General features: G+C 40.8%; 2 protein-coding genes across 2 annotated transcripts; both read right to left on the reverse strand.

Annotated features, from left to right (window-relative positions):
* On the reverse strand, positions 1 to 4837 carry LOC306854537 (uncharacterized protein). Its single transcript, XM_079392661.1, has 7 exons — positions 3792 to 4837; positions 3062 to 3260; positions 2032 to 2142; positions 1795 to 1946; positions 1526 to 1621; positions 1210 to 1406; positions 1 to 898 (listed from the first exon to the last, which is right to left on the reverse strand). Exons 1-7 carry the CDS (start codon positions 3800 to 3802, stop codon positions 285 to 287), a joined length of 1380 nt encoding a protein of 459 aa, XP_079248787.1. The 5' UTR covers positions 3803 to 4837; the 3' UTR covers positions 1 to 284.
* An 11674-nt stretch (positions 4838 to 16511) lies between these two features.
* On the reverse strand, positions 16512 to 21769 carry LOC306854664 (uncharacterized protein). The gene is made up of 3 exons (XM_079392860.1): positions 21594 to 21769; positions 21136 to 21272; positions 16512 to 19540 (listed from the first exon to the last, which is right to left on the reverse strand). The coding sequence occupies exons 2-3, from the start codon at positions 21218 to 21220 to the stop codon at positions 18441 to 18443; spliced, it is 1185 nt and encodes a 394-aa protein (XP_079248986.1). The 5' UTR covers positions 21221 to 21272; positions 21594 to 21769; the 3' UTR covers positions 16512 to 18440.
* Between the last annotated feature and the right edge of the window lie 3885 nt (positions 21770 to 25654).

The raw sequence follows: 25654 nt of genomic DNA on the forward strand, positions 1-25654 counted from the left end.
AGATATGATTTTCCTTTATTTTTACAAACTGCTATTTTATAACTGCATAGAAAAGTTAAACTCCCTTTGTAGCAATACATGAGAACTATTACATAAAATTCTAGGTTTGTTGTTTGTATATTTTTGTTTGTAGTGTACAGACAAGCCCAATTATTGATGTTCTTCAAATTAAATTATTTTATAATTATCTGTTGTCAGAATATTAATGCAAAAACAATAAGTCCCATCCGTATATAGATACTTTCCAAAAGCCTACACATATTCTAGATAATGTCCATCTTCAGTTAGGACGGCGTCAGATCCAGACCGTCCCCAGCGTAGGACCTTCTGTTGTCTCCGTAGTCATAGCGGATCTCTTCGCCGGTCTGAATGTCCCGTGTGGCCATGAAAAGTATGACCGGTTCATCGTCCATGAAGTGCAGTCTAGGACTGAGATTGGCGTGTCTCGCAGAGTGTTTAATTCGTCTGCCAAACGTAGTTTTGTTAGGATGGCACTCGCAGAGCTCCTCATGAGCATCCAAACACATGTCCTGTCCGTTCTTGCCGGTAAAAAAAAACAGATGTCCAGCTTGTGTCTGATTGTTCTGCTGGATTTCCAGTCCCTCGTCCCTGGAGATCAGCCGGCCGTGGAAGTCACAGATCAGCTCTCCGCAAGCAAACGGCCTGCTGGTGACGACCCTGAGACCCTTGCCTTCTCTGTCCATCAGCTGCAGGCCTTTCCAGCACTGCCTGCGGCTCATCCGACGGATCGATTTACTGTCTGTCGGAGCCTGGATGCTTCGTGGAGGCTTCCAGTCCTTCACAACTTCAGCAGCATCTGGCACGTTCTCCGTCCATCCCTGCTTCTCGATCCAGCTGTGTACTTTGCTCTCAGATGGCCGACGTGGACCAAACGTATCTGCAGAAACAAGATGATATTAGCTGTGCATGTGACTTCCAAAACTGCCTTCAGCTTCAGACACTTTTAGCATTGTTTTACACTATGACTAATCTTTACTAAGACGTTATACACTTGCTGGTCAGAAAAGTTGCATATTGAAGTGAGGATCAGGAGCATGAGGAATCATTATTTTTTCACAAAATAAATACATTAATAAATGAAGAAAAGGAACAATTGTTTTAATAAAGCTCAACCTGTCAGATCTGCCAATGTTGATGTAACACCCAAATGAGGAATATCAGTTTTGATGACTTGAATGAACGACTTACCAAGTACAAGACGCTCACGGAGTTTCTTCTGAGTCGCGCACCAAAGCAAGTGGCAATGGCTCTCGAATCTCCTGGAGATTTTCACCCGTGCAGCTAATTCTGGAGGCGCTGCATGTACCATTACTGGATGTGACATCTTCAGCAAGCAGAAAGCTATGTTTGCATTCATCCATTCAGCCTCGGGCGCTTCAGCTGGACTAAAGAAACACAATATTGGTCAGGATACTTGAATGATGGAGAAAATGCAAGATAAAATAAAGACCCAGCAGGACTGGACCGAGGTTTCTCCTCGTTGCCTGTCCAGTAGCTGAAGTACCTTGAAAGTTTCTCATCATCCGTCAAATGCAATCTGTGTACAACAGTGTGTACAGTAGATCTGACCATATCAGTGGTGATGCTTGGGAGGTAAAACCTGCATCCAGAACAAAAGGTGGTTTAGTGAGTTTGAGATTGAAAGTGCCAGTTCTTCTTTCCCTAATTTGAATGTTAGAGTGCCGTTGCATTTGGTTAGGTAAAGGACAAAGAAATTTCACAAAACAATGCCTGAATCAACTAAAGATAAAATAAAAGTTTGAGTGCACTCACTTGTCATGCAGTTTCTTTAGGTCCTCACAGGGATTGTCGACCGGATTCCCTGAAGAGTCCACAAAGAATTTCTCAGCTTCATCTAAACTGCATCTTCTGCGTCTCCTCTTGATCAACGCTGAACGCAGATATTGGTAGTAAACTTCAAACCACTGTATGATGGACAAAAAGAGAAAGTTGTGAGGTTTTGACTCATCCAAGTAACTTCACTATAATCTCATTTATTATTAAACTTACCGCTTCCTGCTCCTCTGACAGGACAAAGAAGGCATTGCACTCGTCTACTCCCACCAAAAAAACGCTCTCATCACTTCCCTCAATGCATGTCCGCTTCAACCAATCAGAAACCTGCAAACAATTCAAACAATAATAAGCCAAAATTACTCTCAATCAGAAACTAAAACTGACCAGATTTAACTGACCATTTCACAACAACATCTACAATTATGTGGGTTGATGACCAAAATACACAATTCTCTTCAAATAACTTGACTGAACATATTTTCAGTTTCTAAATGGAGTCATTTTGATATGCATTGAGAATAAACCATTTTAGGTCACCTTTAGGACATTTCCCTTTATTTCGTTTTACATTTCTGACTTAAAAATCATATACATTTGACATCTGTTTTTTTCCCCATTTAATTATTCATTTTAATTTTCTTGTACGGTCAAATAGAGTAACCAGAGTAAACTTAACCATTGTGCATTCGTTAAAAAAAAATTACACCGAGGTCCTTGGAGGACAAAAATATCTGTCAAAAAAGAACAGTCATTAAAAAGTTAGATATAGTTGTTTTTCTGCTTGCATTGATGTAATTATTAACTGATATCAGCCGTGCTGAAAACTACCAAACACTCATTCATTTTCAGGGTTTTAACCCTTGACATGTCTGACTTGTGGGTTTTCATTTGTTTCAGTGGGACATTTGTGTGCCAAGTTTAAATAAAATTTTGAAATATTACAATTCTTATAAAAATACATAAAATGCTGAATTTATACTGTTTGCAGTAGCTGAGCCAAAATGATCAAAATACAAAAAATGTGAAATACAAAATGTCTCTAAGGATGCACAAGGATTAATGATATTATATTTAATCATATATATGAATTTGAGTTACTGTTTATTAAGTGATTTTCTTAGAATCACCTGTAACACTAATAAGCTTGAGTCACAGAAGCTTATGGTGCTTCTAATGGAAAAATGACATATTTATTTTGGATTTATACGAGTTCATGTATTGTCACTGAGACTAAATCACTCACCGTCATTTTCTTCACCACTTCTGGCTCTTGGAGGAACGTCAGCATCATTAAAGCCTCCAGGAAATACACCAGCAGCATCTCCTCTTCTCTCGTCATTCCTCTGATGTATCTCCAGTCGATCATAAGGTTAATGATGTCTTTCACGACGTCATCTTCAGCAGACTGCAAGACCTCCCAGCACCGCTCTGGTGAAAGAACCCTGTAGGAGAAGAGTGAAGGGATTCATCAAAAACCACTGCAAACATGCCAGGATTGATAAGAAAATATGAGATCCAAGATTTAACTCTTAACTCTTTTATTTTAAATCTGTGATTCTCTAAATTCTGCAAAAACCAGAAGCCAAGATACTCAACATAAAGAGTTTGGAGCAGTCTATGGGCTCAGATGACTACATTACTATAATGTGATGGAAGGTGATTTTAAATATTAACTTTAAAAATTAAAAGCCTGCAGTCAAATTTTAATCTTAAAATGTTGTATATAAACACTTGCCTATTAACTGAATTATTAAAATCTGTAAATTTCACGCACAGATCTTCTGCAAAATGTATAGGTTATTAATGTCTGAGAACAAACATACAAATATCCATCATATAATTTAAACTTTTTTAGTTTTATGTGTAGCCTTAGTTCAGCAATACTGGGGTTAGTTTAAATGCCTTTAATTGCTGATAAATGCTATAAATTTATTCAGTGGAAACCATCAAGACAACAAAAGCAAAATATTTACCTAGAAGCCATTTCAGTGTCCAGATATCTCCAAATGGGGATTTTTCCAGAAAGAAAACAAGTCTGTGAGCTTGCTGAGGTGACTTAAGTCCGTTCAGAAGAGATCTGCTGAAATCTGTGAGCTGTGGAGGCTTTAAACGTTCAGATCAGCAAAACAGGCCACCAATCCTGAGCTGACGAGCTCATTAGCATTTGAAGATCGTTCCCCTTCCTGCCGTAAACAGCAGTGATTCACAGTGATGGGCCATCATGTTAATGGAGCAGAAACTCATTTGAATGAGAAAGCACTGAATAGTGTAGTTTTTACATAAGCAGAATGTCATGTACTGTATATGTTTGCTCACTTTCATATGAATATCTTGATTTAGCTTCTTCAGCTTGAGGACATTTTAATACATTTTAAAATGCGGTTATAAGACACTGTGTGTTAGTATTACTGCATGTACAGTAATAGTCATGTAGATCACACTGCAAACACCTTCCACCATATAAACTAGAGAGACTGCACGACTATGAATCAAACTGCAAACCTACTGTTTATGTATTTCCAGTAAAATATGGAAGCCTTGCGATGAGCAAAATTTTATAGTATATACTGTACCTATAATATACAGTGTATAAATATATTAAATCAGATAAAAAAGATAGAGAGTAATCTATTCAGAAATGCCAAATCTTAACATATTGCACATTTTGTTTGCTGTACACTGATTTAATATAAAGTCGCATTTTCATGAGTCGAGTTCTGTGTGAAATACTTATTTAATTTCATTATTATATAAAATAATAATAATTATATATAAAGCTACTTTAGTTACAACTTTACTTTAAGTGTCCTTTTTACAGTGTAATTATACATGTAAGTACTAAGTAATATTAACTATGTACTTACTGTTTGCCTAGGGATTAGGGCTTGGTTTAGGGTTACTTGCAGGTAATTATGCATCATTTATTGTTATTATACATGTAACAAGGACACCATGAAATAAAGTGTAACCGCTACTTTTATTAATGTAACTAAATGTATTAAAGTGTTTTAGTTATTAATTGTCTTTTCAATGATTAATAAAGAGTTCATTTAGATGTCAACAAATGAGCCACTTTCAGTGTGGGTTTAAATCATGTCTGAGAGAAACTGCAGCTTCAGCCACAGACCAGCTATTGATGCTTCGTTATCACCAGATCACCTCAACCATTATACCTGAGAACACATATGATCTTAATGATCTTGAGACTTTCCAAAGATCAGAGTTGTTAGGTCTTCACGTGTACAAGGTGCAAACTACCGCTATTATGACACAAAAGCTGTTTTCAGACTGAATGTGCGCTAATGAACAGCCCTGCTGCTGGTTTTAGTGGTTATTTGAGTCTCTCTATTGTAGAGTTATTTAGAGAAGACAGAAGCTACTTAAGAGAAAGTAGTTCCTTTTTGCATGTCATGTCGTGATTTGTCTGTACTTGAGTTGCAATTAAAATTATAAATGTAAAAATATATAATCATGAAAATGGTAAATGAAAGTGTAAAACATCTTTAACTTAAATTCTCAAACAATATTTTTTTTAAACAGACAATCTTAGACAGATTATTTATTTACCTTAAGGTTTTGAAATTTCATATAGGGACATTCATTGCAGCTGCACCAACAGCAGAATACAAATACAAGTAAATAATGAAAAATATGATTCCCACCCACCCCTAAATAAAAAAGGAGTCATAATTATAGTGCATATTAAGCATTTATAAATAATAAGTATACATGCACAGAAGACATACTTGCACACAGAATTATCCTCATCTCAACATACTCAAGCCATCCTCGTGATAACATAATAATGTTTATATTGACCGGATGTAGAGTACTATTCTTTGACACGACTAGGAGTAATTGTTCTCTAAACTAGTTTGCCGCAACAACACTCAAATCTTGACGTCTCGCGTGATGAATGAATTTCTACACGTACAAACTGATTAGGTTGTGGGTAAATTTGGAGGACACACATGAAAAATATTTGTTTTTAGTATACTTCACCAACCCCATACTACAAAAGAAGCAAAGAATCGTCTAAAACCCAGTAAACCTTGAGATTATAATTTGTGACATTAGAGCCAAATCCAACTTCATTGAACTTCTTCAACATTTAATTTCTGCTATTGTAGGCTAAGTGCAAACTGGGTGTTTAATGCAAATGTAATTTGCCACATTTACAAAATCAGGTGATTATGTTCACCCATCATGCAAATGTCTCTTCATGTATAGAGACAAAAGAATGAAGCTAATCACTGTCTGTCACATGAGGTTATAGTGATTGTGTAGATTTGTGAAGACACTAATGAATGGCACAAAAGCTCTTGGTTTTGTGGTTTTCCAGGTGGATCAGCTGCACACTGGTGGAGGGAGAGGAGAGACACCCTCCTGATATGTTGTTGTGTGTCAGGGTTCATACAAGGTGCTTGAAGAGCTTGAATTTTTGAAATTTAAGTCCCTAGAAAACCCTTGAAAAGTACTTGAATTCCAAAAGTATATATTTTCCTTAAAACAATATTTTTTACACAAAATTAACTAACACTAAAAAGCGACTACATGCGGTGGTTTTGGCTATATTACTGTTTTGTCTCATTCAGCACACTGCCTGCATCTGAGTAACAAACTATGAGCATATTAATAGATGAATTGTTCATATTTAAAAGTCCAAACTGTCAGTAAGCGACAGGTGTTTGGAAATGTTGTTTTGTACTCATTTACTGACGAGTCTGCTCCGGTACGGTCAACTGAATGCGCCGCTTCTCTGCCGGGAGAGTCTCGCGCTCGCGGGGCAGAACGGACGACATCTTCCAACTGTACGACAGCTATGTTTTTTCGAATAAGTCGCTTTGTCAGAATCTACCTTTTATGGAAAAAAAGCCACCAGCACTGCCAGTCAAGACTAACCGATTTATGATTTATTATCGATTTACTAGGGAATGCCACAATCGGAAATGATCACTTTGGCACATTGGGAAGGCAAAAAAATTAATAATTAAAAAACACACAGGGCAGCGGGCCAAATCAGCCGCCAGGCCACCGGGAAACATCCCGGTGCTCCCAATGGCCAGTGGCCTGACCACAAAACCAGTCATAAGGGTCAATTTTTTCAAAATTGAGATTTATTACATCACCTGAAAGCTGAATAAATAAGCTTTCCATTGATTGGACAATATTTGGCTGATTAAAATCTGGAATCTGAGGGTGCAAAAAAAATCTAAATATTGAGAAAATCACCTTTAAAGTTGTTCAAATAAGTTCTTAGCAATGCATATTACTAATCAAAAATGAAGTTTTGATATATTTACAGTAGGAAACCTACAAAATATCTTCATAGAACATGATCCTTATTTAATATCCTAATGATTTTTGGCGTAAAAGAAAAATGGATAATTTTGACTTATAAAATGTATTTTTGGCTATTGCTACAAATATACTCTAGTGACTAGAGGCCGTGTTCACACTTGGCGTCTTTTTCGAAGCTGCCGGCGTCTGTTTTACATTATAATCCTATGGAGTAAACCGTGTTTTCAAAAAAGTCCTGAGCGCTTTTTAAAACGCCACCGCCGGCGTCTTTTTCTGCAGCTCAGAGCGTTTTTTTCGAGTTGAAAAAATTTAAACTTTTCTGAAAAAAAAACGCCCTACGTCAAGCGCCTTTTTGACAGCTGACCAATGACAAGCGAGTAGCGAGATCTGTCGTTTCCATAACAACAAGAAGAAAAATGGAGAAGGTGCCGGTAGATAGACTGCTCGTACTAGTTTCGGAGCACAAGGAGCTGTATGATATGAGCGCAAAACTCTATCATAATATTTACATTTACATTTATTCATTTAGCTGACGCTTTTATCCAAAGCGACTTACAATTGCTATATATGTCAGAGGTCGCACGCCTCTGGAGCAACTAGGGGTTAAGTGTCTTGCTCAGGGACACATTGGTGTCTCACAGTGGATTCGAACCCGGGTCTCTCACACCAAAGGCATGTGTCTTATCCACTGCGCCATCACCACCCATCATAATATACATCATAAAGAGGCTGTGTGGGCACAGATTGGACGGCTTGTTAAAATTATCACCTTAGCTACTGTAGCATTAATAACGGTCGCTCAGCAACATGTTATCGAATTGAATGCCATTATTGATATTTTATTTTTCTGCATACAACTGTTACAGCTGTTGCTATGACAACAAAAGACGCTCTCAGCTGCTATTTGTAACAGACGCTGCCAGCTTTGTTTTTCATTAAAAAACGCTCTTGTCAACTTTTTCTAGTCAAAAAAGACGCCAAGTGTGAACACGGCCTAAGACTGGTTTTGTGCTCCAGGGTCACATTTTGAAATATGATTTAGTTGCATCTAAATGTTGTATGACTCATCTGCATTTATTCTTGGAATTTGTGCTCTGCATTTCACTCATCAGTGTACACACTGCAAAAAATGATTCTCTTCCTTAGTATTGTTTTTGTTTTCTAGTATAAATATCAAAAAATTCTTAAATCAAGATGCATTTACTTGACAAGTAAAATTATTTAAGATTTTAAGTCTTGTTTTCTGAGAGAAAAAATAAATAAAAAAAATCACAATTTTGATTAAAATCAGCAAAAATACCTACCAGTGGGGAGCCATTGACTCGTGATTCTTTGTTGTAATTGGTGCATTATCACTTCTCTCATTCTACCTTGATCACACCTATCATCAGCTGCAGCCGCTTTTGTTTTTCACCAATGACCAGTGATGCAGCCTACTGGCCATCGGGAGCACTGGGACATTCCTGGTGGGCCGGTTGAGTAGTGAGCCGATTGCCGAAATATAGAAGCCCGTTCCCGCCACCTCAAGAAAAAATATAATTCTGTCATAATAATGAGATACTTTCTCATAATTGTGACTTAGTATCTCGTTATATTGAGAAAAATTCTCGTAATAATGAGAAAATTTATTGAAATAATGTCTTTATTCAATGCATGCGCAATGCATCGTTATTTAATGATAGATTATACAGCTTTAGATTACAGAACAAGCAATATTTGCGGTGTTCCTGCATGGCTTTGACCAGCACATGTCGCTAGCGTGCCGCCACTCATGCATTGCGCATGCGTGGGTAAGTCTTTTTTTTTGTTTTTCTAGGAGTAAGTCATTATTAGTAAGTCGTTATAAAATCAGTATGAACACTTACATAATGTGTTTTTAATATAATAGTATCTATAATGTATCTATTTCCACCCTTTGAAATTATGTATCATAAATATATATCTATATATTTATCTATTTCCCCTTTTGAAAGTGCCGCGATTTTTCTCTGGTTCCAGGTGCTACGATCATGTGGTACAAGCCGTAGCTCTCAGAAAACTCCCAGTTCACAAGTTGTAATTACGAGTTCTATGGGGATGTTAACGCTTTTTATAAGCTAGTGACTCGTAATTACGGTTATTACGATATGGAGTGAACACACCTATAGTAAACCACTTTTTTCTTTAGGACTACACCACTGGACTCCACCCATCGTTTACTCGGGCCAATCAGATAACAGCAACATTTCGTTGACCAATTCTTGCACTCTGTTGCACTTTACTTTTAGTATTAGTATTATAACTTTATTGTCCACCTGAGTGGAAAATTGTCTTTGGCTCACCAACACAACAAGATTAATAACAACATACATAAAATAAAATCACAGTAACTAGTTACATACACACATAACTTAAGGGAAAATAAAAATATAAAGACCACTAAGCTGTCTGAGAAGAAAGAGTCGCTGAGAGCATCTTTTAAAAATGTACTCTGAATTATCAGCAAAACTCAACTGAGAATCCAAAATCGATCCAAGATACTTAAAATGTTCCACAATTTCAACTTGTTGACTCTCAAGTGAAATCGGCTCACATATTACATCTAGTACACATAATTAATTCTTTAGTCTTAGCAACATTCATTTCTAATTGGCTAGAGCAACACCAAGTTTCAAGAGCCTTAACATGGGTCAGGTAGGCCAAATCATATATATGGTTTGTTTTGTCCAACAGGCCAACCATGTCTTCATTGAATTAAAAGCTGAACTAAAATCTACAAATAGAATCCTAGCATATCCTTTAGGATTTGTAAGATGTTTGGTAACTGTATTAAGAAGAGTCAGTACAGCATCGTCTGTGCCTCTATTACACTTATATGCAAACTGAAGTGGATCTTGCTTAGAGGCCACATTTGAAGTTAGATAACTAGCTAAAACTCGCTCCATAGTTTTACATAATATAGAAGTTATTGCAATAGGCCGATAATCATTTGACATACTTGCACCTGGCTTTTTTGCCACAGGTTGAATCACTGAGTATTTCCATAATTTAGGTACTGCACTTTTATTCAAGAGAAATTGAAATAACCTTGTAAAAGCTCCCTTTAATTGAGGAGCACAATCTTTAAGAAGACGTACATACTTTTTCCCGCACACAATACTGTGTGGCCCAGCTATTATCCACAAACACGCACAGCCCTCCTCCTATAGATTTAAATGAGCTGCTCTCGTCTCTGTCCGCTCGTATTGTTGTATACCCTGTTAAGCACGCGTTTGTATGATGATCTTTAGGCCAGGTTTCCGTGAGGCAAACAAGGTTGCTTTGTCTAAATTCATGATCATATCCAGCTCTTAGCTTAAGTTCATCAAGTTTATTGCTTACCGAATGCACATTTGACAGGGTAATAACGGCCAAGGGAAATCTGCTCCGACGTTTCCAGAGTCGATTAGATCACGTCAACAGTGTGGCTCATTCCTGAAGCAAAGTTTTGCCTGAATGATGATTAGATTCACGGTTTTGGATCGCTGCATATAAACTGAGAAGGGGTGCTGTCGGCCTACTTCTAATAGAAGGAAAGCAAAATACACAAATAATTATTGTGTTTCTGATTAAATAAAGCAGTAATTAATGACATACACCACATGCTGTATTATATATTGACTAATATATTACAGAACATTTAAGAAACACTGAGGAATCAAATAAATAAAAAAAAAATAAAAGAAAGCCTCCAATAATCGTAATGTGAGGTAAACAGCAACAGCTCTGCAGCGCGTGATATGGAGCAGATGCGACCATGTAAAATTTTAACTCACCCATTCTCAAAAAATGGTCGTACAGTCTAGAGTCCTGACATTTTTGGTCCAAGCGGGAAACGAGGATGCAAGTATACCATGACAAATAATTCAATGCACTTTAAGCTTTTATAATATTAAAATTGTAACACTTAAAACTGTATATGGCATCATAATGAAGACGAACTATACATTATACATTAATCGATCTATGTACTATAACATGTAAAATGGGCATATGAAAGGAATATTCTAAAAGCAACTCATGTAAACACCTTCATAATCATAATATTGCGCGTGTTACGGGGCTGACGAGACGTGAGACGTGCGGATCCATATGCAAAGCTTTATTTATAAACATGGTCAGAAAACAGGCAGGGTCAGACAGTGGCAAACAGGCATGGCGAGGGCAAGACAGAGCAATCCGTGGAGCAAGCGTGGGTCAACGATCAGCAAACAATATCCAAAGGGGCAAGGCAGAGAGATAATCCAGAGACGAGAGCAATAATCCAAACAGGGAGCGAACAGAGTCCAAACGGCAGAGGCAAAGGGTAAATCCAGGAAACAAGAGCAGGGTCAAACACGGCAGGAAAACAAGGCAAGACTAAGACTATAAGAATGGCTCTGTAAAGTTGCTATCTCTAGATGAGTGATATACGCTAACAATACTCGGCCCTGAGCAAGAGCAATCCCAGGCTTAAATAGAGTGATGGTGATTGTGAAATGGTGATCAGATGTGTGTGATGAGTGAATGGTGACAGCTGATCTGTGCAATGCATAGTGGGAAATGGAGTCCAATGTGTTGTGTAGTGTGAAAAGTCCATGTGGTGAACAGGTGACCTCTGGTGGTGAATGAGTGGAAGTGCATGGCCAGGATTCGTGACATAGCCCCCCCCCAAGGAGCGGCTTCCAGACGCTCCTAAACAATCCAGGAGGGCGGTGGCGCGGAGGCGGAGCAGGGGGAGGGACGGAGGGCCAGGTCCTTGAGGAAGAACCGGCAGAGCAGGAAACCAGGGCGGAGCCAGAGGCCAGGTCAGGACCGACAGAGCAGAGGCCCACCAGGGCGGAGCAGACGGCACGGGAGCCCACCAGGGCGAAGTAGACGGGACCGGAGCCCACCATGGCGGAGCAGACGGGACCGGAGCCCACCAGGGCGGAGCAGAAGACCACCAGACTCGAGCAGAAGACCACCACGGCGGGGCAGATAACCACCAGACCAGAGCAGAGGACCACCACGGCGGAGCAGATGACCACCAGACCCGGGCAGAAGACCCCCATGGCGGAGCAGACGACCACCAGACCCGAGCAGAAGACCACCACAGGGAGGCAGACAGGGCAGGAACCCATGACAGAGACTGGGATCTGGGGAGAACAAGGACAGACAACACAGAGAGAGCAGAGACAGACAACACTGGGAGAGTCTTCGTTGCAGGGCAGGACGGGACCAGAGCCCACCTGGGCGGAGCAGGAGACCCCCAGAGCCAGACAACTGACCACCACGGCGGAGTAGACGGAGCCGGAGCCCACCAGTGTGGCGTAGACAGGGCAGAGTATCTCCACAGCAGAGCGGACTGGTCAGGAAGCCATGACAGGATCAGGGATCTGGGGAGAACAGAGACAGACACCACAGAGAGAGTCCCCATGGTCACAGGAGCCGTGACAGAGCAGGTCGAGAGTTCGCAGACGGCCTCTTTAGCCGTGATAGGACAGGGCGAGAGCTCACAGACGGCCTCTTTAGCCGTGACAGGACAGGGCGAGGGTTCACAGACGGCCTCTTTAGCCGTGACAGGACAGAGCGCGAGCTCACAGACGGCCTCTTTGGCCGTGACAGGACAGACAGTGAGTTCAGGGACGGCCTCCATGGCCGTGACAGGGTAGACAGTGACTTCAGGAACGGCCTCCATGGCCGTGACAGGGCAGACAGTGAGTTCAGGAACGGCCTCCATGGCCGTGACAGGGCAGACAGTGAGTTCAGGAACGGCCTCCGTGGCCGTGACCGGGCAAACAGTGAGTACAGGAGTGGGCGCCACCACCTCGGGAGGTTCTGCAGCGGAAGCTGCCACCTCTGGTGGTTCTGCAGTGGACGCCGCCTCCTCTGGAAGTTCTGGGGCAGACTCGTGGACTGAAGAGGCCTCAGGAGCAGACTCGTGGACAGGAGAGGCCTCAGGAGCACAGTGTGCAGCCCACACACTCAAAATGGCAACCGCCATAACGGGAAGTACTGAGGTCAGGGGAACAGTCTCTGTAACGGACAGAGTTGAGGCCCTGGGAATGCCAGCTACTCGCACTGACATCAGTGGTGGGTCCATCACACTGGATATCAGACAGGGAACTTGAAGGACTGACCTTAAATCCTTGGGTGTGACAGACTCTGGCTGGAGCACTGTGACGTGGTGTGACTCTGGCTTGACAGCGGAGACGTGAGCGGACTCTGGCTTGACAGCGACGACGTGAGCGGACTCTGGCTTGACAGCGACGACGTGAGCGGACTCTGGCTTGACAGCGACGACGTGAGCGGACTCTGGCTTGACAGCGACGACGTGAGCGGACTCTGGCTTGACAGCGACGACGTGAGCGGACTCTGGCTTGACAGCGACGACGTGAGCGGACTCTGGCTTGACAGCGACGACGTGAGCGGACTCTGGCTTGACAGCGACGACGTGAGCGGACTCTGGCTTGACAGCGACGACGTGAGCGGACTCTGGCTTGACAGCGACGACGTGAGCAGACTCTGGCTTGGCAGGCATGACGTGAAGGGGTGCTGTTGCTGCCGCCATTTTGTGAGTGAGTGCGGTGCCGCGTTCCTCCGCGACACCCACAGTGAACGGAGAGCCCACACACAGCAAAGCATAGTCCATAAATTTACTGAGAGATGAACGGGGACCCTCGCGGATTAACTGAGACTTGAGCGGCTGATTAATGCCCTCACAAAAAAAATCTATAAGTGCATAGTCCGGCAGATCAGAAAAATAGGCAAGGTCTAAATACTCCTGAATATAATCCTCGAGCGGTCGCGAGCCCTGCTCGAGGGTTAATAACAGCCGTGCAGAGTCCATACCTGGCCAATGTTCTCTTGAAAAGCCGCTGGATCCTTGTGTGGCCGAGTATTCTGTTACGGGGCTGACGAGACGTGAGACGTGCGGATCCATATGCAAAGCTTTATTTATAAACATGGTCAGAAAACAGGCAGGGTCAGACAGTGGCAAACAGGTATGGCGAGGGCAAGACAGAGCAATCCGTGGAGCAAGCGTGGGTCAACGATCAGCAAACAATATCCAAAGGGGCAAGGCAGAGAGATAATCCAGAGACGAGCGCAATAATCCAAACAGGGAGCGAACAGAGTCCAAACGGCAGAGGCAAAGGGTAAATCCAGGAAACAAGAGCAGGGTCAAACACGGCAGGAAAACAAGGCAAGACTAAGACTATAAGAATGGCTCTGTAAAGTTGCTATCTCTAGATGAGTGATATACGCTAACAATACTCGGCCCTGAGCAAGAGCAATCCCAGGCTTAAATAGAGTGATGGTGATTGTGAAATGGTGATCAGGTGTGTGTGATGAGTGAATGGTGACAGCTGATCTGTGCAATGCATAGTGGGAAATGGAGTCCAATGTGTTGTGTAGTGTGAAAAGTCCATGTGGTGAACGGGTGACCTCTGGTGGTGAATGAGTGGAAGTGCATGGCCAGGATTCGTGACAGCGCGTGATCAGTAGTCGGTACAAGCAGTAGTCAGTTCTCAACTCCAAATACACAGGACCTCCTATCATCCTCATCCACTGCTTAAGCTCCCATCTTCTCCTTCTGTCCCCTCACCAAGGCAGAAGTATCTAAACTTCTCCTCTCCAGCCATCCTACAACATGTCCTCTCGACCCAATCCCCTCACACCTTCTCAAAACAATCTCTCCCACACTCTTACCGGCACTCACACACATTATCAACACATCTCTCCTCACAGGCATCTTCCCCACAGCATTCAAACAGGCTCATGTAACCCCACTGCTCAAAAAACCTACATTAAACACTTCTCTTTTAGATTACTACAGACCTGTCTCTCTCCTTCCATTCGTAGGGAAAACACTCGAACGAGTTGTCTTCAACCAGCTCTCGCGGTTTCTTTCACAGTACAACAAACTGGACGCTAAACAGTCAGGTTTCAGGAGTGGCCATTCAACAGAGACTGCGCTACTCTCACTCACTGAAGCCCTGCGAATAGCAAAGGCTGAGTCCAAATCATCAGTCCTCATTCTGCTGGATCTTTCTGCTGCTTTTGACACTGTCAATCATCAGATCGTCCTGTCTACCCTCTCATCACTGGGCATCACTGGGATTCCACTTCGCTGGTTTGAATCCTATCTCACCGGTAGGTCTTTCAGGGTGGCCTGGGGAGGGGAGGTATCCAAACCACATCAACTGGTCACTGGAGTTCCTCAGGGATCGGTTCTTGGACCCCTCCTCTTCTCCACATACACTACGTCACTGGGTCCCATCATTCATGCACATGGCTTCTCCTATCACTGCTACACCGATGACACACAGCTCTATCTCTCCTTTCAACCAGATGACCCAACGGTAGCTGCACGGATCTCAGGCTGCCTGGCGGACATCTCGGCATGGATGAAAGAACATCACCTACAGCTCAACCTGGCAAAGATGGAGCTTCTTGTCATCCCTGCCACTCCGACTCTGCAGCATGACTTCACGATTCGGTTAGCCTCATCAATAATTACCCCATCAACTTCGGTCAGAAATCTTGGGGTAATCTTTAATGACCAGCTAATCTTCAAAGAGCACATTGCAAAAACTGCTCGATCCTGCAGGTTTGCACTACACAACATCAGAAAGATCAGGCCCTTTCTGACTGAGCATGCTGCGCAACTTCTTGTCCAGGCCCTTGTCGTTTCTAGGCTGGACTACTGCAATGCTCTTCTGGCTGGACTGCCATCAAACACAATCAAACCTTTACAAATGATTCAGAATGCAGCGGCATGACTGGTCTTCAACGAGCCCTAAAGAGACCATGTTACACCTCTCTTCATCTCCTTGCACTGGCTACCAGTGGCAGCTCGCATCCAGTTCAAGACACTGATGCTTGCATACAGAACGACCACAGGCTCAGCACCCTCCTACTTCCACTCACTATTACGAATCTACTTCGCCTCCAGAAGTCTTAGATCTGCTAATGAGCGACGCCTTGTGGTACCATCACAGAGAGGCTCAAAATCACTCTCCAGAACATTCTCGTTCACCATTCCTGGCCAAAGGCCCTGTTTACACTTGGTATTTAGATGCGTTTTGGTCGATCGGATCACAAGTGGACAACGCTAAATACAAGTGTAAACGGGGTTTGAAACGTTTTGAGCTTGTCCACTTTCGACCACTTCCAAAGGTAGTCGAAAATCCATTCGACCGAATTGGTTTCGTGGTGTAGATGCACTTATCAGACGGGATTTAAACTTTGACGGAATTAGAAATATAATTTTACACAAAATAACACAAAACACAAAAAAGAAACAGCAGCAATAAGTACAAGCAGACGTAATACAGGTGCATCTCAGAAAATTAGAATATGGTGAAAAGTGAATTTTTTCTTGTAACATTTCAAAAAGTGAAACTTTCATGTATTTTAGATTCATTACATGCAAAGTAAAACACTTCAAAAGTTTTTTTTTTTTTTTTTTTACTTTGATGATTAGAGCTTACAACTCATGAAAGTCAAAAATCAGTATCTCAAAATATTAGAATATTTCCTGAGATCAATTAAAAAAAAAAAGATTTGCAAAACAGAAAAGTTCAAGTTATTTAAAGTATGTTAATTTATGCACTCAATACTTGGTCGGGGCTCCTTTAGCACAAATTCCAGCATCAGCCTGTGGCACTGCTGAGGCACTATTGAGCCTTCAGCTCGTCTGGATTGTTGGATTGACTGTTTCTCATCTTTCTCTTGAAAATATCTCATAGATTTCATATGGGGTTCAGGTCAGGCATGTTGGCTGGCCAATCAAGCACAGTAATAGCAAAGTCAGCAAAGCACTTGGAAGTGGTTTTGGCACTGTGGGCAGGTGCTAAAGTCCTGCTGGAAAAGGAAATCAGCATCTCCATAAAGCTTGTCAGCAGATGGAAGCATAAAGTGCTCTAAAATCTCCTGGTAGACGGCTGCATTGACTCTGGACTTTATAAAACACAATGGACCGACACCAGCATCATCGCTGACTTCAGAAACTTCACTCTGGACTTCAGGCAGCTTGGATTCTGTGCCACTCCAGCCTTCCTCCAAACTCTGGGACCTTGATTCCCAAATGAAAAGCAAAATGTACTTTTATCTGAAAAGAGGAATTTGGACCATTGAGCAACAGTCCAGTTCTTTTTCTCCTTAGCCCAGGTAAGATGCTTCTGACGTTGTCTCTGGTTCAGAAGTGGCTTGGTAGCTCTTTTCCTGAAGACGTCTGAGTGTGGAGACTCTTGATGCACTGACTCCAGCTTCAGTCCACTCCTTGTGAAGCTCTCCCAAGTGTTTGGATCAGCTTTGCTTAACATTATTCTCAAACTTGCAGTCATCCCTGTTGCTTGTGCACCTTTTCCTACCCAAATTCTTCCTTCCAGTCAACTTTGCATTTAATATGCTTTGATACAGCACTCTGTAAACAGCCACACCTTTCAGTAATGACCCTCTGTGACTTACCCTCTTTGTGGAGGGTGTCAATGATCGTCGTCTGGACCATTGCCAAGTCAGCAGTCTTCCCCATCATTGTGGTTCCAAAGAACAAGAGATACCCAAAATGTATACTGTATGGATGGTTATTTATTGAAACTCAAATGTAAATATTCCAATATTTTGAGATACTGATTTTTGACTTTCATTAGCTGTAACCTCTAATCATCAAAATTAAAACAAAAAAACCTTTGAAGTGTTTTACTTTACATGCAATGAATCTAAAATATATGAAAGTTTCCCTTTTTGAAATGTTACATGAAAAAAAATGTACTTTTTCACCATATTCTAATTTTCTGAGATGCACTGTATTAGTGAGCAATAACTTTACCCCTCCCGCTCGCGTTTTGACACTGACAGTGGGATCTGCACATTTACCCTCCTCTTGACGTAATCATCACAACGGGGGGTAATCTGGTCAGAAGTGGTCAAAAATGGACAGAAGAGACTGATGAAAACACCAGGCTGCAAGATGGTTCTGGTGGAGAAAGCATGCTCTTATGTGCGCCTACCATGGCATGCTGACTGCGCAGAAGACCGGCTGAGTATAGCCTGAAGACATGACATGGACTCGACCATACTCTGTAAAATTCCAGAGTCCATTTCTAATCCGTTGTTAATAATTGGACTCAAGTTCAGACTTGAGTCTAAGTCCAAGATCGGGTAAACGGTGCCACACAGCACCTTCTCAATATAGAATCCAGCTGAATATAAATCAGTCTCTGGTCTTCACCTCTGAGCTTCCTACACATCATAACATTATTACATGATTGCTGTCAGTGAAACTTCCACACGGATGACATAAAACAGTTCTCTCAAATGAATCCCTTGTGTGTTGATCAAGATTTTGAAATATTTTTTGAAAATATGCCATGTAATCTTCTCATGTGACTGTTATGGCTTGATTTTTGAGTAAAGCTTTTTCCACACTGTTGGCAGGTGAAGGGACTCTCTCCAGTGTGAACTCTGATATGGGCTTTAAGGCTTCCATGTAGATCGAAACTCTCTCCACAGTGAGGGCATATATGGATTTTTTCTCTAGTGTGAATTGTCATGTGCCTGTTAAGATTTCCTTTTTGGCTGAAACATCTTCCACACCGATGGCACACATAACGCTTTTCTCCAGTGTGAATTCTCATGTGTCTATTAAAGAATCCTTTTTGAATGAATCTCATTCCACACAGTTGGCAGATAAAACGACTCCATCTAGCGTGAATTCTCATGTGGACTTTAAGGGTTTCTTTTCGAGTAAAACTCTTTCCACACTGAAGACAGGAGTATGGCTTCTCTCTAGTGTGGATTTGCATGTGCACTCTAAGGTTTCCTTTATTTGTCAAACTTTTTCCACACTGTTGGCAGGTGAAAGACTTCAGTCCAGTGTGAATTTGCATGTGTGCGCTAAGGTTTCCTTTATTCGTGAAACTTTTTCCACACTGTTGGCAGGTAAAAGACTCCCGTCCAGTGTGAATTCTCATGTGCACTTTAAGGTTTCCTTTAGATGTGAAACTTTTTCCACACTGTTGGCAGGTAAAAGACTCCCGTCCAGTGTGAATTTGCATGTGTGCGCTAAGGTTTCCTTTATTTGTGAAACTTTTTCCACACTGTTGACAGGTAAAAGACTCCCGTCCAGTGTGAATTCTCATGTGCACTTTAAGGTTTCCTTTAGATGTGAAACTTTTTCCACACTGTTGGCAGGTGTAAGGCTTGTCTCCAGTGTGAATTCTCATGTTTCCATGTTCATTCAAACTCTTTTCACTGTGAAAAGGGGTGAAATAACTTTTGGTTATTGTTTTATGAGCAGTTTTCTGTGAGAAAGTCTCTTTAATCTTTGGCCAACTAAAAGATTCTTCTCCGGTTATAAAATCATGTTGAGTCTCATGTTGTTCTTTCTCTTCCGTTTCATTCGGTACTGTGCACTCCTCTTTCATTGGCATGAGGTCTATGGTGAAAAAAGGCAAATGTAAGTTAGCACAAAGAAACAGACATCAAAACATGTACTGTACCAACCTGTAAGCTAGAGAGTATATCCACTAATCTATTAAAGGAAGCGCTTCAGTCATGGGGATTGACTGAAGTCTTCCAATTTTTCTAAACAGAGAGAGGCATGAAGGTGCCCTAGGTTGATTGTGCATTTGGGGTCTGCAAAAGAGTTGTGAGTGCCTTCTCAGAAGATGGAAAAGACGGCGTGAACTGGCCATCGACCAGGCACAGCTAGGCTTGCCTGCTCATAAACTGAAGGTTAGGGATGTAACGATTAACTGCGAGCCGGTTGAAAATCAATTCATATGACGATTCAAATCGGTTGAGACGCTAAACAAATCGCGATTCAATTAGGGGTAGGAGTTTATATGAATCTATGTCTGAGGGGAACTTACTGTCTTTAGAAAAGTTTAGATGGTATTTTATCTTTTCATCTTGCCTCTGTATAATGTATATTAAAAGTTCATAAGTGCAGTTCATAAGTTCAATTTAATTTACATTTCGTTGTTTAGCAGAGGCCTTTATCCAAAGCGACTTAAAAATGAGGAGAATAGAAGCAATCAAAACCAACAAAAGAGCAATAATATGCAATAAAGTGCTATATTAGTATATTATTATAGTGTTATACTTATATTTCACAAAGAAACATGCTGCATTTTGTCCAAGCAATAATAAAAGGACACATTTAATTTTTAATTTGTCTTAAATCTCATTTTGTAAAAAAAATAAATAAATTGTGGATTGAATCGAAAGTTAAGCGAATTGTTACATCCCTACTGAAGGTCCAAGATGGGCCTCCAGGCAACAAATAAAAAATCCAGGCAAGCTGACAAAAAGACCAGACATTTAGCTCCAACATGGCAGGACATGGATGTTCTTGAGTCTGTGAACAAAGCATTAAAGTGCCCCTATTATGTCATTTTTAAGCTTGCTAATATTGTTTTATGAGTCTCCTAAAACAGGTTTACATGCATCCAAGGTCAAAAAACACTTTAGTTTTCTCAAAAAATAGCTTTAATTTTCCCTCATTTCTAAATGACTCTTGCAGTCTCTCTAAACCCCTCCTTTCCTTGAGCACTCGCTGCTGTGATTGGTCAGATGGCGCAGTCCTTTGTGATTGGTCTACCGCGCTAATGACAGCTATGGGCGGACATTATGCAAACGTGTTACTTTGTGACATACAGCCGAAACAGAATAAGATTCGAATTCCTAAAGACTCGTTTAGGCGATTGCGAGTCGACTTTTATTTGATAGACAATAACTTATATATATCGTACACTTTCAACTTCACAACTTTGCAGAAAGTTTATGTTCACATATGGCTACATGCAGATGCTCTGATGTGAAGTTAAACTTTTTAAACTTTTTCTTCAGAAATATAATCAAGCAAAAGTACTAAAAGTTTGAAATTATACTTCAGTAAAATGTAATACGTACAGCAATTTAGTTAAATTTCTCAAGTATCTTACACACCTGGACAAGCTTCAAAAATATAATACATTTTTCTGTAGCGTTTGGCATTTTAATAATCATCAAATGAGAATGAAAACCAACCTGTTTGTTCCTCAGCATCTTCTTGCTTGACTCTCAATGTTTCTTCAATCCTCACGTCTTCACTCTCCTCTTTAATAAACGCCATCTTTCTAAGTGTGTAGATCTCAGCAGGAGTTCTTCTGTGTGTTTTGGACAATCTGTCATGTTTAAGAGGAGAATGATCAACAACGAGAAACCAATCAGCTCCCTAGTTCAGTAGTCAGCACACTAGTAAGAAACTCAGAGTGATAGAAACTTACACTGACTGATCTTAAAATATATCAGTGCATTTGTTTTGTCTCAAGACGCACTCCAGTAATGCTTTTTTCTAAGACACTTTTATAAAAACTACTTAAGTGATTAAACTATGGCCTAATCCTGACTTAAACTAAGTCCTGTCTGAGAAACCAGGCTATAATTAGACATAAACACTAAAAAACTGGCACAACAAATTAATACAAAAACAGACATTTCATTACTTGTCAATGCCTGAATCCGTGTTTATGATTCATGTAATTCATGAATCACGTGCTTGCATTCATGTAAACACTGTAAATGTTTAAAAACACAAGCCTTTCTTCAGCCGAATCACAACAGATGCAGGAGAGCGGCGCAGATTTATGACTTCACAACTCCCTAACAAAATAAAAGTCCTGTTTCAAGAGTTATTCAGTATTTCATGAGTTATTCAAAGTTGAATTATTGGTTCAATAAGTGTTGGCTAGAACCATTTCTAACCATTTAACATATTATTATTGTAACAATTTAGAACCTTTTATTTTTTCCCAAAAACACCAAATTAAATGTGGTTTTACTACAAATAAAATACAGAAATAAATAAAACATGGTTACTATAGTTAAACGGTGGTAACCACAAATTAACCATTAACCAGAGTATTTATAGTAAAACTGTAAATAAGTTGTATACTTACGCAACTGGTAATCAATATGCCAAAAATATTTATTAAAAAAAAAATCCACTTTTAATGTAATGAAACCATGGTTAATTTTTGTATGGGAAGACAATTTAATATTTTTGTTGGATGCATTTTATAGTGCCGTAGCCAAAATCTTGTAGGCCTCATTATTTTACTGTTATACAATAAAAATAAACTTTTATTAGGGCCAGAGATGACTCAAAAACTCAAATACAAGCAAATATTCAACAGTCAATAGACATGTTGTGATGTTATTAATTGAACGCGGCTTTCTTACTTTGCCTGAAACGTAAGTTAAAAAATAAATAAAAAATAAATAAACAATATCTTTTTCATCTTTAATCTAAGTATTGTTGTGTGGGTCTAGAGTGTTTATGCTACAGAAAACTTTGACGAGCAACACTATGGTCCGTCAACAGATGAGGAAGAGGAGGAGGATGGCGGTCCAGCATATACAAAGAGAAAGGTTTGTTTGTATTTTTAGCTTCCAAATTCTTACTTTTGTAAACACAATTGCAAAAAGCAAACATTGTTTTTTTACCCCATATTTCTTAAAGGACGTGAGAGTGAAGATGATTTGTTTTAGTGTGTATATAAAGTCAAGATTTTTAAATAACCTCAACTGAATACATAAGCTAGTTTCAGTTATTTTTATGATGAGAATGTACTGCGGTCATATATGTGAGTTGCGTTCTTGGATGACAGAGAGCGAGGCATCTCGCCACAGAATGTCTGCTAAAGCCAAAGCCATACATTACCATGAAGAGGAAAGAGCCAGCACCTCTGTCAAGAACTCAAGGCCGAGATTCAAGTCCGGACTACCCTCCGTAGTCTTCTGAGGTCAGATTTGGTAGCTGAGCTGAACCAGACAGTTATTGAGGTGCAGAGGATGGATTCAATGATGGCAGAGTAGAACTGTTTCAGCAGCTCCTGTGGCAGGTTGAACTTCCTCAGCTGGTGAAGAAAGTACAACCACTGCTGGTCCTTCCTGACAATGGAGTCAATGTGAATGTCCCACTTCAGGTCCTGGGAGATGGTGGTGCCCAGGAATCTGAATGACTCCACTGCAGTCACAGTGCTGTTCATGATGGTGAGTGGGGGGAGAGCAGGGGGGTTTCTCCTGAAGTCCATGATCATCTCCACAGTTTTGAGCGTGTTAAGCTCCAGGTTGTTAAGACTGCACCAGACAGCCAGCTCCATCATTGAATCCGTCCTCTGCACTCTGGTTCAGCTCAGCTACCAAATCTGACCTCAGAAGATTACGGAGGGTAGTCCGGACTGCTGAGCGAATCATTGGTACAACCCTCCCCACTCTCCAAGAACTGTACTTATCCAGAGTGAGCAAAAGGGCTGGTAAAATCACTATGGACCCAGCACACTCCATCTTTGAACTGTTACCAGCTCTGAGAACCAGAACGACCAGACACAGGAACAGTTTCTTCCCTCAGGCAATCCATCTCATGAACACTTGATAATAATTGTGGAACACACACTATTTATACACTTATACATCTAACACACATACTTCGTGTTACAGAGCCGACGAGACATGAGGCAAGCGGATCCATTTGCAGAGCTTTATTAAAAGGCGTGGTCATCAAACATTGACCCCATTAATTTGTCAGGAGTACGATCTGCATATACACATTTGGATATATATATATATAAAAATCCCCTCATGCACAACCGGGTAGTGCACATGCACAAAGCACAAGTCTTACCAGTGAATGAGCTAGAGGATGATTTTCTAAAGGCATCAACATGCAGAAGTGAGCATCTGTTTTAATAAAAATCTGTGTGAGATTGTTCCACAGATTGTTTAATAACATTCCTTACCCAGCATGACAAGACTTGAAGTGCTAGGTAGGGAAAGCTGGGCCTCAACGTCTGCCTGGGTGGAAGTTTCCTGCAACATGCAGGTGCATCTCAAAAAATTAGAATATAGTGAAAAAGTTCATTTTTTTTCTTGTAACTTATTTCAAAAAGTGAAACTTTCATATATTTTACATTCATTACATGTGAAGTAAAACATTTCAAAAGTTTTTTTTTGTTTTAATTTTGATGATTAGAGCTTACAGCTCATGAAAGTCAAAAATCAGTATCTCAAAATATTGGAATATTTACATTTGAGTTTCAATAAATTACCATCCCTACAGTATAAATTCTGGGCATCTCTTACTCTTTAAAACCACAATAATGGGGAAGACTGCTGACTTGGCAATGGTCCAGAAGATGAACATTGACACCCTCCATAAAGAGGGTCATTACTGAAAGGTGTGGCTGTTTACAGAGTGCTGTATCAAAGCATATTAAATGCAAAGTTGACTGGAAGGAATAAATTGGGTAGGAAAAGGAGCAACAGGGATGACCACAAGCTTGAGAATACAGTCAAGCAAAGCTGATTCAAACACTTGGGAGAGCTTCACAAGGAGTGGACTGAAGCTGGAGTCAGTGCATCAAGAGTCTCCACGCTCAGACGTCTTCAGGAAAAGGGCTACCAAGCCACTTCTGAACCAGAGACAACATCAGAAGCATCTTACCTGGGCTAAGGAGAAAAAGAACTGGACTGTTGCTCAGTGGTCCAAAGTCCTCTTTTCAGATAAAAGTAAATTTTGCTTTTCATTTGGAAATCAAAATCCCAGAATCTGGAGGAAGAGTGGACACAGAACCCAAGCTGCTTGAAGTCCAGTGTGAAGTTTCTGAAGTCAGCGATGATTTGGGGTGCTGTGACGTCTGCTGGTGTTGGTCCATTGTGTTTTATCAAGTCCAAAGTCAATGCAGCCGTCCACCAGGAGATTTTGGAGCACTTTATGCTTCCATCTGCTGACAAGCTTTTTGGAGATGCTGATTTTCTTTTCCAGCAGGACTTTAGCACCTGCCCACAGTGCCAAAACCACTTCCAAGTGCTTTGCCGACCATGATATTACTGTGCTTGATTGGCCAGCCAACATGCCTGACCTCAACCCCATATGACCTCAGCAGTGCCACAGGCTGATGCTGGAGTTTGTGCTAAAGGAGCCACGACCAAGTATTGAGTGCATAAATGAACATACTTTAAACAACTTGAACATTTCTCTTTTGCAAATCCTTTTTTTGATTGATCTTAGGAAATATTCTAATATTTTGAGATGCTGGATTTTTGACTTTTATTAGCTGTAAGCTCTAATCATCAAAATGAAAACAAAACTTTTGAAATGTTTTACTTTACATGTAATGAATCTAAAATATATGAAAGTTTCACTTTTTTAAATAAGTTACATTATGTGCATTAATGTTGTGACGATGTTGCATGTACAATAATGCCATGAGGTCGTTGACTCGCTTCTGATCTGCACCTCATTGTCCCTCCTGGAAATAAATAGTCAATAGCTCTCTTTGTTTCTCGTAGAGAGACTCTAAAGTTTCCCCTTTAGGTAGCTGTGAAGGCTGCCAGTTGACACAGCCATAGCTATCCACTTTGGCACACTGTTTTGATGGACCTGACAGGCCGTCATCCATGGCAGGAACCATTCGTTTTGGTTGTTTTCGAAGTTGTGTTAGGGTATTGTCTTGGTTTAAAATCTCTATCCTGGTCCTCAATTGTTTACCTAAAGTGTAATATC

This window comes from Barbus barbus, assembly GCF_936440315.1.
Source record: "Barbus barbus genome assembly, chromosome: 3".
Classification (NCBI taxonomy): Eukaryota; Metazoa; Chordata; class Actinopteri; order Cypriniformes; family Cyprinidae; genus Barbus; species Barbus barbus.